General features: G+C 52.0%; 6 protein-coding genes across 6 annotated transcripts; 3 read left to right on the forward strand and 3 right to left on the reverse strand.

Moving 5' to 3' along the window:
* Positions 1-140: 140 nt before the first annotated feature.
* Positions 141-545, reverse strand: N0V89_011656 (uncharacterized protein; the record flags this gene model as incomplete). The annotated part of the gene is made up of 2 exons (XM_056220384.1): positions 141-323; positions 378-545. The coding sequence occupies 2 exons, from the start codon at positions 543-545 to the stop codon at positions 141-143; spliced, it is 351 nt and encodes a 116-aa protein (XP_056065687.1).
* A 3,149-nt stretch (positions 546-3,694) lies between these two features.
* Positions 3,695-4,793, reverse strand: mtd1 (Methylenetetrahydrofolate dehydrogenase [NAD(+)]; the record flags this gene model as incomplete). The annotated part of the gene is made up of 3 exons (XM_056220385.1): positions 3,695-3,766; positions 3,815-4,535; positions 4,609-4,793. 3 exons carry the CDS (start codon positions 4,791-4,793, stop codon positions 3,695-3,697), a joined length of 978 nt encoding a protein of 325 aa, XP_056065688.1.
* A 324-nt stretch (positions 4,794-5,117) lies between these two features.
* Positions 5,118-8,327, forward strand: N0V89_011658 (uncharacterized protein; the record flags this gene model as incomplete). The annotated part of the gene is made up of 4 exons (XM_056220386.1): positions 5,118-5,199; positions 5,252-5,341; positions 5,386-5,448; positions 5,497-8,327. The coding sequence occupies 4 exons, from the start codon at positions 5,118-5,120 to the stop codon at positions 8,325-8,327; spliced, it is 3,066 nt and encodes a 1,021-aa protein (XP_056065689.1).
* A 165-nt stretch (positions 8,328-8,492) lies between these two features.
* On the reverse strand, positions 8,493-9,603 carry RPF2 (rRNA-binding ribosome biosynthesis protein rpf2; the record flags this gene model as incomplete). The annotated part of the gene is made up of 3 exons (XM_056220387.1): positions 8,493-9,241; positions 9,329-9,534; positions 9,590-9,603. 3 exons carry the CDS (start codon positions 9,601-9,603, stop codon positions 8,493-8,495), a joined length of 969 nt encoding a protein of 322 aa, XP_056065690.1.
* Positions 9,604-9,963: 360 nt separating this feature from the next.
* On the forward strand, positions 9,964-10,892 carry GRX3 (glutaredoxin; the record flags this gene model as incomplete). The annotated part of the gene is made up of 2 exons (XM_056220388.1): positions 9,964-10,728; positions 10,779-10,892. 2 exons carry the CDS (start codon positions 9,964-9,966, stop codon positions 10,890-10,892), a joined length of 879 nt encoding a protein of 292 aa, XP_056065691.1.
* Positions 10,893-12,439: 1,547 nt separating this feature from the next.
* Positions 12,440-12,661, forward strand: N0V89_011661 (uncharacterized protein; the record flags this gene model as incomplete). The annotated part of the gene is made up of 1 exon (XM_056220389.1): positions 12,440-12,661. The coding sequence occupies one exon, from the start codon at positions 12,440-12,442 to the stop codon at positions 12,659-12,661; it is 222 nt and encodes a 73-aa protein (XP_056065692.1).
* Between the last annotated feature and the right edge of the window lie 504 nt (positions 12,662-13,165).

Here is a 13,165-nt window from a genome sequence, read left to right on the forward strand (position 1 = left end):
CCATAAATTACATCGTAGATCGAGTTACCCAGAACATATGTTCGCACAACAACACCTTCCCAATTGCCACCTCACATGTGGAGAGCTGCATCATGCTCACTGAATGCATGCATCCACAGTGCTTATCCTAAGCCATTTGCTCAGGACCTCTTCTCCGTTTCGGTCGATGTACCGCTGTTGGCAGTGCCGGATGTAGCGGACCCAGATCCCTGGGCGTGGAAGGGTTCCTCCCATGGCCTCTCACCCATCCAACGCTGAATAGCTGGTGATGAAGGCGATGTAGAGGGCTGCGTACTCGGATCGGCCGAGTTACTACCATTCGTCTATTCGAAGGAGTTAGCAGATATCCCAGAAGAAGAGCTAGGAGCGGTGCATACCTGGGCAGCGCCGTTGGCCGATTGCTGGTTCTTGGGATACGACATTGTTCTGATCGACTTTATCGATGTTGAGCCAATTCGACTCTTGGTTTCCGGGTGGTCTAGTGATGAAGATGTGTTCTTCGTTGGGGAGATGAGCTGCTGGACCTGCACCTCATCGCTCTCCATGCTTCGCCTTTTGTAGTGGGATACTGGGTCGTGCTCCTGTTCGACCGAGGGCATGAGTAGTTCGCCCTCCATCATGTCTCGGACACAACCACGAAAGGTTAACGAAAACCAGATTATTGTGCGTCGGACAGAGCTGTAGCCCTCGACACTCTGTGTAAGCCTTGTTAGTCAACAACCGGCTCAATTGGGGGTCGCTGTCATACATTTACAAGGACGTTACGCTTGAGGAAGGTCTGATGGACGACCGCACGCGCATGTGAATCCGGAAAGCACAGTCCAAGCCCTAATCAAGGACTCACAGGGAGGCGTATCGGGCGGGGTCTGTGCAAATGGACGACCTATCATCCCCACAAAGCGGACAGTGCTTCTAGAGGGTATTGCCCGTCCGTTGTGAGACATGAAGAGCACAACCACCTCGTACACGCTTAAGCTCTTGGAGCACTGGGCAAGCTCCCAGAGTTGACATAAAGCTATGGAACGTATAACTTAACAATAGCAGCTGCAACGTAAGGTCCTCACTGAGAAGTTTAAGCACCGCCAAGGTGAACTATCTTCTCGAAAGAACCAAGCGAACCATGATGCGGACCGAGTACCAGTACGTCGGGGGCCGTTTATGAACACTCAGCCCCAAAAGCGTGGGCGCTATTCCGCAGTATCGACTCTGGTAGGCCAGGAATTATTCACGAAGTCCGAGGAGAAGAAAAAACAGACTCTCGATCGACATTTGCCGGCACCCTTGGCAGCAGCGCCACCATGAAGACACAGCGAAAAGTGTCTTTCCATAAGCTGAGACATGGTACACCTCGCCTGAATATGGGGTGGCAAAAGGGTTCGCATCTCGAAGTCTCTGTGTGTGCATACAGAGGTGTCTTACACTGGTCTTTATGAAATGTACGCGGGTACCTGCAGGTTGCATGCTTGTACCGCCAGATCGCCACTGCACACTTATGTCTAAATCCAAGACTTTGTCGAGATGGGTCAGCAAAGCCGCTCGCACATTGCCTGGTTGCTATGGTTGCCCTGGGTCACCCGGGTCGGATTTCACCTTCCAAACCTCAACCATGCTTGTGAGGTTTGCCGGATCGAAAAGCTTGACGTTTTATCGAAAGATACAATTGTCAGACCAAGATGCGAGCCGTCCACTTGCAATCTTGTTCAGGAGACCTTGCCATAAAACCCTGTGGCGTGTACGCAGCAAGGCTTGATGACATGACCAATAGCCAGCGAGACGAGGTCGTCTGTGTGGTTGTCGTCTCTGCTGCCAGCTTGGGTGCACCAAATTTGCAAAGGATAACGGGGGGTTAAGCCACACCGTCGACTTCTTCACAGACGTTAGCTCCGTCGAAAGACCGTGGGGCAAGCTCTGGCCAACATTGCTGCGTCACGAGAACACATCCACGGATGCACGCCAACGGAAGACAGCCTTGCGCTCGGCATGATGCGCGCATCGGCACAGACGACTCTTCACCGGTGGAATAGATTAACGAGACTCAAGCTTCGACCAACCAAGATAGATTGCGAGGAACTTTCGAGAACCCTGCGACCGCTTTCACGTGTCCTCTTATGCAGCCTTAGGCGTGGTGTCTCCGGCGAGCACAAAACATGCGACTGGAACGTTATCACCAGGTCATTTTACGCGATTGTACTCAACATTCTAGAAAGGTCGTACTGTGATTGGATGCAGCTTATGTCCTCTCGAATGAGCTTGGACAGCCTGTTGAGCATTACTGTCCAATTTGTCAATCGAACCCTGGCGTCCTAGGTCATTATACAAGCTGACTACAAGAGCAACTACCGGCTGTCATCGGACATCTTGAGCAAGAACCTCGATATCCTCCGACTTGCCGCATTTCGGACCCAACCGCCCACCTGATGACCGATAAAAGTAAGAGGTCTAAGCTCTACGTAGCACCACGAACGTTGAAGCACTGACGGATATGAGATCCCTCCACGGAACTACCTTCTGTTCAGCATGACCCTGTTCGTGCAACAGTCCTTGCTTCGCACTCACCAGTACCTACTTTTTACGCTTTTAGCCCCTTGCGCACTGCGCGAGCACGTATGGGGGCGGTGACCTACACCTCTATGTGAACCCCTGTGCTCTGATTTCTAAGATTGTATCTGCACTCACAACGCCACTGCCGCGACAGTCGTACGCAGTGTCTTGCCGATAGGACCTTTCCCCGACCTACATGCGTCCGCCACGGCAACCGTAGCACCGCGGTTCAGCCTTATGCATGCGCACCCCATCACCTACATTACACCCGCGACACACCTCGGCGCACCTCGGCGCACACACTTATCTCCTATGGTTCACCAAATCATTGTCTCACAGTCAAAATGTCTGTCACCCTTCACACACTTTCGAGCACGTCGGACGCCTGGCTGCTAGCCCCTGCTGACACGGTACAACAGCGAGCCCTGGACCCCAGATCGTGGCAGCGCTCCTTCCCGCCCGTCATGCAACGGGTGCTTTTTCGAGAGTGATCCAAGCGTCGTTCGAAAATAGCAACTATGTCTTTCTCTATGCGCGGGATGTCGTTGCGATACATCTCGAGCAAGACAGACCCGCGAGTGCTAAGGCATACAAATGTGATTTGTTGCAGTCACTGAATAATAGCTTCGGGGCCACTTCGACTTTCAGTACAATCTTACTACCATGCCATATGGTAGTAGTAACATGGTAGAGAGTTGTCGTCCCGTACGATACGGCTATCGCTGCTATCATTGCTTAATCTGCGTAAGCTATGAGCTCCTAGCCCTCTCCGCTTTGTCGTTTTCCAGACGTCGCGTCCAACAGTGACTTGTATCTCACTCTCGCATCACGCTACGCAATCCCATGTCTCTCTGACCGCGCCCGTTCGCTGCCTCTTCATCTCGCCGATCATCTTCCGAGATTTAGTGGGATAGTCTGAGCGGGTAGCTTTGGTGCGGTGGTAAGAATAGTACGACATGCTGTTGATGGCTGTCTCAAGTTTTCACCCTTGGCAGCTGTATGCAAGTAAGCATAACGGGGTTGGTAAATGTGGTAAGAAATCACACAGATCTGAAGATGGAGACGATGTGATGTGAAGATTTTGTTGGCTCTGTGCCTTCTATAGGGTATCGAGACGAAAAGAAATAGCCTACGCTCAAGGCTTGTAAAAGACCTACGAAGCCTTCTCGTCTGCAGCGTTTTTTGCGGCATCCTCTGCTGCGTTGATCTTGTTCTGCACCATGCGCTGTAGTAATATTAGTGATTGACGCTAGTAGGACTCGAATTCACTTACTAACAAGTTCCGTAGCAGAACCACAATAGTGACCTTGCCGATCGCAGGCACGTAGATGGATGCCTTTTGCTTGACTTCCGGTGTGAAGTTCCTCTCACTCGAGAAGTTAATGCAGACGGCGCCGTCACGCATATTTTCTAGCGGGACCTTGTACGTATCGCCTGGCACGCCGCTGATGACGACGTCGCTCACAGGCAAGCAGTCCTTGATGGTCCATCCAGGCTTCTCTTCGACCTCATGCCTACGTTTGCGTAGCCCTTCGCCTCGCGTGAACATCTGCACGTCGTTGATATCCACGCTGTATACGCAGGCTCCATCGTTTGCCAGTAGCGCAGCGAGCGGCCGCCCGACAACCTCGCTTCTGTTGATGACCGTGATTGTGCGCCCATGTAGTCTGTTGCCATAGGGCAGTATAGTATTGTATATCCGGAGGTACTCGAGGATCTTGATCACAGCGAGCGGGGTGCACGGCAGGATGCTCTTCTTCGTGTTCGCATCGTCAAGAAAGCGGATGTTCTGGTACATGTTGAAGATGTATTGATGCGAGAGGCCTTCAACATCTTTATCGATGGAGACGATTTGCTGCAGGTACTGGTCCTGGCGGTTGCCGAAGATGGGGTAGTAGACGATGATGCCATCGACTTTGTCGTCGTTGTTCGCGTCGATAAGGGCGTCTTCAAGGAGTTCGCGATCAATCTCGCGAAGCTCGAATGCGAAGCCACTACATATTGTTAGGATGTCTGTGCTCGTTGTTGTGACTTGTGGCTGCATAGTAAACAGACGAACATGCTCACTTTTCGTTAGCAGTCTTGCCCGTCCAATCCGCGTAAACCCTTGCGGCGGGATCCTGAGACGAGAGGAAGCCCACGAGCAGTGGCTTGCGATCGATTTTCTTCAAGCCATCATGGACCTCCTCCAATAGCTTCTTCGCAATGTTGTTGGCAAGAACGACCTTGCAATTGGGCTTCTCCTCGGCCATGGTGGGGTGACTTGGGGTGACTTCTGCGCAAAGCAGGAAAGCAATGGGGGGACAACGACGACGTAAGGACCCAGTGCCTGACTCTTAAACGGTCCAATGCCTTCTCAGCACTTTCAAATTCATATGTTCAATTAATCTTGCAATCTGATTCACGCGCCGCACCTCCCCCGCGAGCCCTGAACTTTTTTTTGCGAAGCCCCACCTTCCGACATCGGCCAATCAACACAACAGGAAGTAGCTTTCGTCATATCGGGAACTCGCGTATCGCGCAACCCCGCGGTGAACAGAACTGCACTCTTTTGCTCTTTCAATTATCTTGTGAGCATGTCAGACATCCAGCAGTTCTTGCTGGACTATGACCGGAATAAGCGTGAGGCGAGCCAGGTGGCACAGAAGAGTGCAACGCGTGAGTGAGAACGGGAGACGGCGGGGAAGACGCGACTGACGGGTGCGTGCAGGATTGGCCGATGGCGACTTGAAGCTGTTGATGCTCATTGAAGAGCTTGGTGAGTACTTCAACAGTGAGGATGGCGCGGTTCGGTCGAAAGGTAATTGTCCGATTTTTAGCAAAGGATATCACTGACTTTACTAGCTATGGCCTACCTCGCGGAGGTGCTTGGTTTCGTCCCGCCGAAAGTGCTGTCGTTGCAGCAGCGTACGTTCGTCCGCTCCATCCTACGAATCAAATATTGAGAACATCTAGGAAACCTTCTCTGCGACTTCATCCTTTCCCGCACCGAAGACGGCGAAGGCATAGGCTCATGCGCGAAAGCCTTATTAGCGCTCGAGGAGCGTGGGAAGTGGGACAACGGGCGGGTACAGGACATTATGGAAACACTTCTTGCGAACACCAGCCCACTCCGCCAGTACAAGCAGCAAAGCGAACGATACCCCGTGCTACGCCTCATAGACGCACTGCTGGCGAGATATAGAGATGCATTGCGAACCCTGCATGATTCGAAGCCCGATTTCCTTTCGCGGTTCATTGCATACTTCGACGGTGAGAAGGATCCCCGGAATCTGATGGTTGTGTTCTCCATACTGCGCGTACCTATGACGGAGTGGGATGTTGGAGCGGATGCTCAGGATCTGTTCGATGCGGTCTTCAATTACTTCCCCATCACGTTCCGACCTCCACCGGACGATCCGTACGGTATCACGGCCCAGGACTTGAAGGATAGACTAAGAGAGTGCATTTCGTCGACCGCGGATTTCGCGCCCTATGCTTTCCCGGCCCTGCTGGACAAGCTGGACTCGACGTCCATGAACACGAAGCGCGATGTCCTCCACACTATCATTTCGTCTGTCAAGGAATACGGCCCGCGGACTGTTTCACTTTACTCGATCACGCTATGGGACGCGCTAAAATTTGAGATCTTGAACGTTCAAGAAGAAGATTTAGCTGAGGAGGCATTGGACGGACTGGCAGCAATAGCTCAAACACTCTCCCAGGGCACAAACGGGCCACTAAATGCGTATCTTCGTCCTATCATCAAAGAATGTAACGAGCATTTGGAAGACGCTCCTACAAAGCAATCTCAAGCAGCAGCCAGGATACTGTCAAGAATCGCTAATGTCTCACCGGATGTCACCAACCTTCTCCTGGCTGGGATTCTACCGACCATGTTCACCTTGTTCCAGAGCGCCGACAACATGGCTAAGCGGAGAGGGCTATTGGAGGTGCTGGTCCAGCTAATCAAAGCTAATATCGATGTGTACGGAGATTGGCGGTCGACAGGGTCAGCCGGTGCAGCCGCGCCGAATAACGCACTGTCGCAGTACCGCGATCAAGCCCTAGATATTGTACTGCACGGCCTGGAGACTTCGCCTATCAACAACGTTTCGTATCGGTTGGTCTGCGCGGACGGCTTGCTTCAGCTATCGAAAGTCAGAGAGCTTCTAAATGAAGACGATATTGGAAAGATAATACAGCTACTACACGCCATTGTCATCCATGAGGAGTCGTTCGGAAAGGATGAGATCAAGGAGAGTGCCATAAACAGCCTGGTCGAAATCGCACACCAGAAACCTCAGGTCGTTATCGACAAAGCGTTCCCGGCTTTCATGGCACAACTTCCAGACACAGACGAAGGCTCGAAGGGTCATGTAGCCGTCTTGGAAGCTTTCGCAAAGTTAGCAAGCGAAGAGAAGGTTTTCGATACAGTCATTCTCCGACTGAAGAATAAATTCTCTGCTGCAGTCTCGCAGAACGCTTCGTCTGGGTACATCGTGGCCCTTCTGTCAGCGATTCTCTATGCGCTCACCAAAGGCTCGAGCAAGCTCGAACAGGATCCCAATACCTCGACCTATTACCAAGACATCGTACTGCCGCTTTTGAAACGTACATCTAGCACAGATGGCTCTCACCCCGTAGCTTTCGACAACGAAACCACCCTCGACCTCGTCGGCAGAATCTGCAACATCGTCGTCCGGTCGCAATCTGCAGAGAAGCAGGAAGAAATTGCTTCAGAGCTTTATACCCTCTTCAGGAACACACCGCAGGCCGAGCTTCCGCCTTTTAGCATCAGCGCACCTCTCGAGACCCACAGAACTATGATTGTCTCTACCCACCTTCTTGCTTCATTCCGTAAAGAGACTCGACTACCCTGCGAAATCGAGCTCCTAGTCTCTTCGCTAGCGAACTACACTCAACAACCCGATCTCTCCATTTCCGTACGCTCCGTCTCTCTGCGCCAATTGTCCCTCGTCATCAACAAGTTCTATTCAGCTGCCGCCCTGAAAACCTGCATGGACCCGCTAATGAATGCTCCCTTCGAACTGTTCTCCCCGGAGAAACTTGATCCGCCCAGGATACGCATCATTTTTGCATGCCTCAAGGGCATCCTCCTTCGAAGCAGTCCCGTTCTAGCCAAGTTATACCCGCAACTTCTAGGGTTCTTATCGCACCAGAAATACGGGACGGTTATAGCTCACGGATTTAGCACACTTCTTCAGCCTGACGATCTTCTGACGAAACAAAACCATTGCCAGATTTCCGGACTTCACAAACAGAAGTCTTTTGCTTTACTGGTACCCAACATCACACAAGCATTCCGCGATGCGTCAACCGAGACGAGACCTAATTATCTCATCGCGCTCAGTGGTATACTGAGATGGCTACCCTTCGACATTGTCATCGAAGAAGTTCCCTCTCTGATACTTTTGCTTCTCCAATCACTCGACCTCAAAGGCGAGGACTTTGTTAAAGAGGCCGCGATCGGCACGCTCGCCTCTACGCTTCGAGAAAAGCCAGAGGTCGTGCAAGAACACGCGGGGAGTCTGATTTCGCGGTTGCTAGCGAACTCTGTGGTGAACAAGGAGTCGCCGTCACCAGCAAGAGTGCGCGCAGCCGCCTGCCGATGTCTGATGCTGGTGCCGGACAAGCTGAAGCTAGAGGTTGTATTGCCATACAGAAGGCAAGTATGTAAGAAGTTGACGGCTGCTTTGGATGATGGGAAGAGAGAGGTTAGGAGCGCGGCTGTGAGGTGTCGGGCCAGGTGGCTGGATGTAGATGAGGCTGGGGATGATGATTGAATAAGTGATCTTAGATAGGAAGAAATCTGAATCGTAAATAGGGTCACTTTTGTATGAAGTGGTATATCTGCATATCAACGCCGAAGCATGCCCTTAACGCCGCCCATGCAACATCCCGTCGTCTCACTCAGGCTTCATCTGAGCTTCTTGACGCCTTTTGTCGACTTAGACCCTTGTCTTTTTCGGCACCGTCTCCTCATCAACAACCACATCCGCATCATCCATCTCCACATCCGCCTCCGGTGTCCTCCCACGCTTCAACCCCTTCATCTTCCTACTTTGCAACTCGCCAAAATTCTGCCTCGGCAGATGGATTTTGCCCATCTTATCACCCATAACATCCATGTCAATATTCTTCTTCGTCCTAGGCTCGGCGCCCTTCGGCTTCTTGAGCGCATCCTTCAGCATGTCTGGGTCTGGGAATTGTTCGCGGCCTAGCGCCGCATCGATGCGCGGGCCCATCTCCTCAACTTCGACGCGCGGAAGCTTGTGTCCGGATTTCAGAGTTTTAATGAGGTAGAATCGTATGCGCAACTCAGGCGCCTTCTCCCCATCCGCCTCCTCCTCGGCACTAATGCTAATCATATACTGCAGTCCCTCGACATCGACCTCGCCCGCTTCCTGGCCCCTGAAAAGATCCAGCAGCAGGCTTTTCGCGAGCGTCCACTTCGTCTGGTTGGGGTCCTCGAAGTGGGTACCATGGAAGGTGATGAGGGGCTTGAGACCCACGGCGGGTTTCTTATTCTTGAATTGCTGGAGGGTGCGGAAGGTGGAGGGATTTATGTAGAGCTCGAGCATGTCGAGGATTTTGTGGCCGTGGGTGCGGACGAGGGTGAGGCAGTGGGGGCGTTTCTTGGAGTGGAGACTGAGGATGAGGAGGGAGGTGTCGTTTTTGAGGGAGAAGAACTCGAGGGCTGAAAAAAAAAACATTAGCTGAAGCCGTATAAGGATGAAGTGGAGGACTTCAGAGGAAGGACTGATTGGGCGGTAGATGAACGTACAGGAAGCATCTTCAAACGGGTGGATGTCGTTCTTCTTCATGAAACTCTCCACGAACGGCTTCTTGAGCATGCGCAGGTCGCCTGTGCAAAGCTTGAGGATTTGCGACGTCCTCTGGCCGGCGACGAAGAGCGTGGTCTTGGGGTTTTCGTGGACGAGCGGCTCACGCTTGTCCATTGCCCGCTTCGCGCGGGCATTTTTGGGCTTCCTATTTGCCTTCTTAGTACGTAAATCACGCAGATGGCTGCAATAGCTTTACTTACACTTGTCGCAACATGTTCACGTTGTTCGAGAGCAAGTCGCGAATCCGAAATCTTGGCGTGCTGGGAACTTTTTTTGAGCGTCGGCGTCGGCGGCCGTTGGCTCCGGATGATCTGATAAGGTTTTGCGGAGGGGCTAAAATCCACTCACGCGAGTGCTTGGCGAGCGCAATTCGGCGCATTGGAGGGGCAAGAGCACGTCAGAAGGCAAAAGCAACTTATCAGATGCTCGTGCATTCTCACCCCATCCGCCCATTACAAACGAACGCCGCGGAAATCTTCTTCACATCGCTGTCCACATTTTCCACCGTCCCAGGTCCTGCATAAACTCAACAATTCAGCGCTGCAGGGAAACACGCCCACCACTATCCACCACCATGGCGACGGTTCAAGAAGTCACGTCCGAGTCCGCATTCCAGTCCGGTATCTCGTCGCTGCCGCCGTCCACGCTCGCCGTTATCTACTTCCACGCACCATGGGCCGCGCCCTGCAAGCAGATGTCCGTCATCCTCTCCACCCTCGCTAGCACATACCCCGCCAATGCGCCCATAACGTTCCTTGCCCTCGACGCCGAAGAGCTGCCCGAGATTGCAGAGCAGTATGACGTATCCGCCGTGCCCTTCATAGTGCTGCAGCGAGGAGGACAGGTGCTAGAGACTGTCTCAGGCTCAGACGCCGCCAAGGTGCGCGCAGCAGTAGAGAAGTACGCCGGAGCAGGAAGCGGCGACGCTCAGACGAGCCTCCCGCCCGCACAGACTGTCAACAAGCCTCCTCAGACAAACGGCGCAGACACCAATGGAGCGAAGAACCTGGCCGGATACGCACCGAATGCCTCAGATCCCAAGACCGCGCCAGACTACAGCTCAGGCGACACCGAAACGAACAAGGAGGAGCTGAACGCGCGGCTAAGCGAGCTTGTGAAGGCGGCGCCCGTCATGCTGTTCATGAAGGGCACGCCTAGCGCGCCACAGTGCGGTTTCAGTAGGCAGACAGTAGGCCTTCTTAGAGAGAAGGGCATTCGGTATGGCTTCTTCAATATCCTGGCAGATGATGAGGTGAGGCAGGGATTGAAGGAGTATTCGGACTGGCCGACGTTCCCGCAGGTGTATGTAGAGGGTGAGCTGGTTGGGGGTTTGGACATTGTAAGTTTGGGATGTCATAATGTGAGAATGGCTTTTGCTAACTTTCGAAGGTGCGAGAGGAATTCGAGAATGATCCTGAGTTCTTGAACGAGCACTCCGTGAACGGACAGAAGGGCGGACCCGGAGCTGCTTCTGCACAGACACAAGCGCCCGTGGCTTCATAAGGCATTATAGACATAAGGCATGCTTGAAGGAAGAATAACCACGAACAACTTTACATAGCTACGAAGTACGATTGACGTATGATTGGAGTTCGGAATCAAGAGGTACATATTGAGGAGCAACATCTGCGATGACCGTCCCGGAATGATTGGAGAAACGATTCTATACCAATGGAGATAGCTTTTGAATTGATGGACATGGACGTAATTCCGTTCGCTAATGACTGGCGTACCTCCACTCACCGTACTCCACTTCAATGGAACTGTATACATCGATCCCACTCTAACAGCTTAACACTGCTTCGTCACTTTTCTTCTCATACAACTTCGCTCAACTTTCGTGTATATAACTCGCCTCCAGCTCTCCCTCTCGTCAGTGCTTCACACACATCAACCCTTGCTACAGCACTAAAACTCCTGCGCCAGGATCTCATGAGTTTCTTCCGCGCCTCTTTGCCCACACTGCACTGCAAGGCTTGGGCGATTTGATGTGCTAAGAGCTGTCCTAGGAACCCTTCTCGACCTCTAAAATAAATGCTGATGACGAAGATGTCTGGATATCCTCGGTCTTGGAACCACAATCACAAGTTAATCGAAGGAATGGAATCATGCTTCCGCCTTCGTCATGGACGCGTTTAGTACGAGCACTTGCAAAACAGCTTCTTCATGTTCTGTTGGCGCTGAGCCGCGACAAAATGCATCGCATCATTCGTGCATAAGAACTTCGACTCTTCCTTATGCTTTTGTGTCTCGAGGTATCGTGTCAAGATCGAACATGAAACTATAATAGTAGCAATTACACACGCATCATGTGTTTTTGGACGCCAAGTCGTCAGCGGCTCTTTCACGACTCAATATTCTCCCATTAAAGTATCGTGGACTCGAGTCTCATGCGGTACTGCTTGAGGGGCATCTTCGACCACGTGTGATGCTCCCTTAGGCCAGAGTTGTCCTTAGACGTAGCAAGCAACACCAGTCGTAGGGCTGCGCAAGGCGACATTTTGGGGGCGCAAGATCGAATCAGCCTGTGGAGTCCGGACTTTTGCTCTTAGCGTGAGCGCCAAAAGTGTGCACGCGAAGTCTCGGGCGAGAGCAGTGGGATTGGCCAATACACTAGGGCGTTTCAAGACAAAGCCCTACGGTAACGTTCGTCAAGCGAAGATACTCGCGCGACACTATCACGAAGTCCTCGTGCTAATGTTTGAGAACGTTGAGGAACGGAACTTTTTGTGGCCTCTTACCAAGGGAACGGAGCTTTGAACAACTAGGTAGAGCCTTGGTCGGGAACATTACAATCTCCTTTTTCGAGCTCTACGGATATTGCATCTAGTAGGCCAATATCGATTCACGCGATGTAGAAACTACCGAAGAGCAGTATAAAGCATCTTTGAATCATCACCCAAAGTCTATCATCACACTCAGTACCAAACCTTCTCTTCTACCATTCACTTCACAGTCACTCTTTCTGCCTGCTAGCCAGCATCCAAATTCCTCTTTACCAAACAATAATCAAACCTACCAAAACCACCCTACCAAACAACTCATTCAAAATGCAGTTCTTCGCTATCCTCGCCATTGCTTTCGCCGCCACCGGTGCTTCCGCCTGCAAGGACGACAACATCTTCTGCGCTCCAGGCATGGGTGCTTGCACTGATCCCGCCGCGAACTGCGCCAAGCGCTCCGTCGACACCACCTTCGGTGGCTTTGCCAACGTTGCCCGCACTGTCAACATCATGTCCAAGCCCGCTGAGGCTAAGATCGATGCCGAGTAAACAATACGACTCATTCGAATGGTAAGAAGCACTGGCTAAGCGTGCTCGAACATTGCTAACTACAGCGTAGTTTGACTCGAATCGCAGGCATACATGATATTTGAAGGATGTGGTAGTTGTTAGCTTGGGGGTTTGGAGGGTTTGGAGTGTTTGTTGTACTTTACTTCTATATAGTCATTGACAATTTGTACATTTCGACACAACTGGATTGGATGTACCATGCTTCATGTACTGGCTGTGACCTTCGGTATCGAGCTCGCGTTGACCACTAACTTGGACATCATGGACAAGGTGAACTTTCAATACGCTGCACGGTTGACTTAAGTACATCGACTAAGAACGAGCACGCGTTGGTTGGGAGCGAGCTATCGCAATTACATCACAATATCTATGAAGAAGGCCAAGAACGGGGTCTTTAGCACCCATCAGATGCTGAGCACATCACGATCCGACTATTCAGCAAACTTCCCACCGCAAGAGAAATGCCCGAGTGGCTGGGGCTGC

The sequence above is a fragment of the Didymosphaeria variabile genome, assembly GCF_027946475.1.
Source record: "Didymosphaeria variabile strain IMI 356815 chromosome Unknown scaffold_9, whole genome shotgun sequence".
NCBI lineage: Eukaryota > Fungi > Ascomycota > Dothideomycetes > Pleosporales > Didymosphaeriaceae > Didymosphaeria > Didymosphaeria variabile.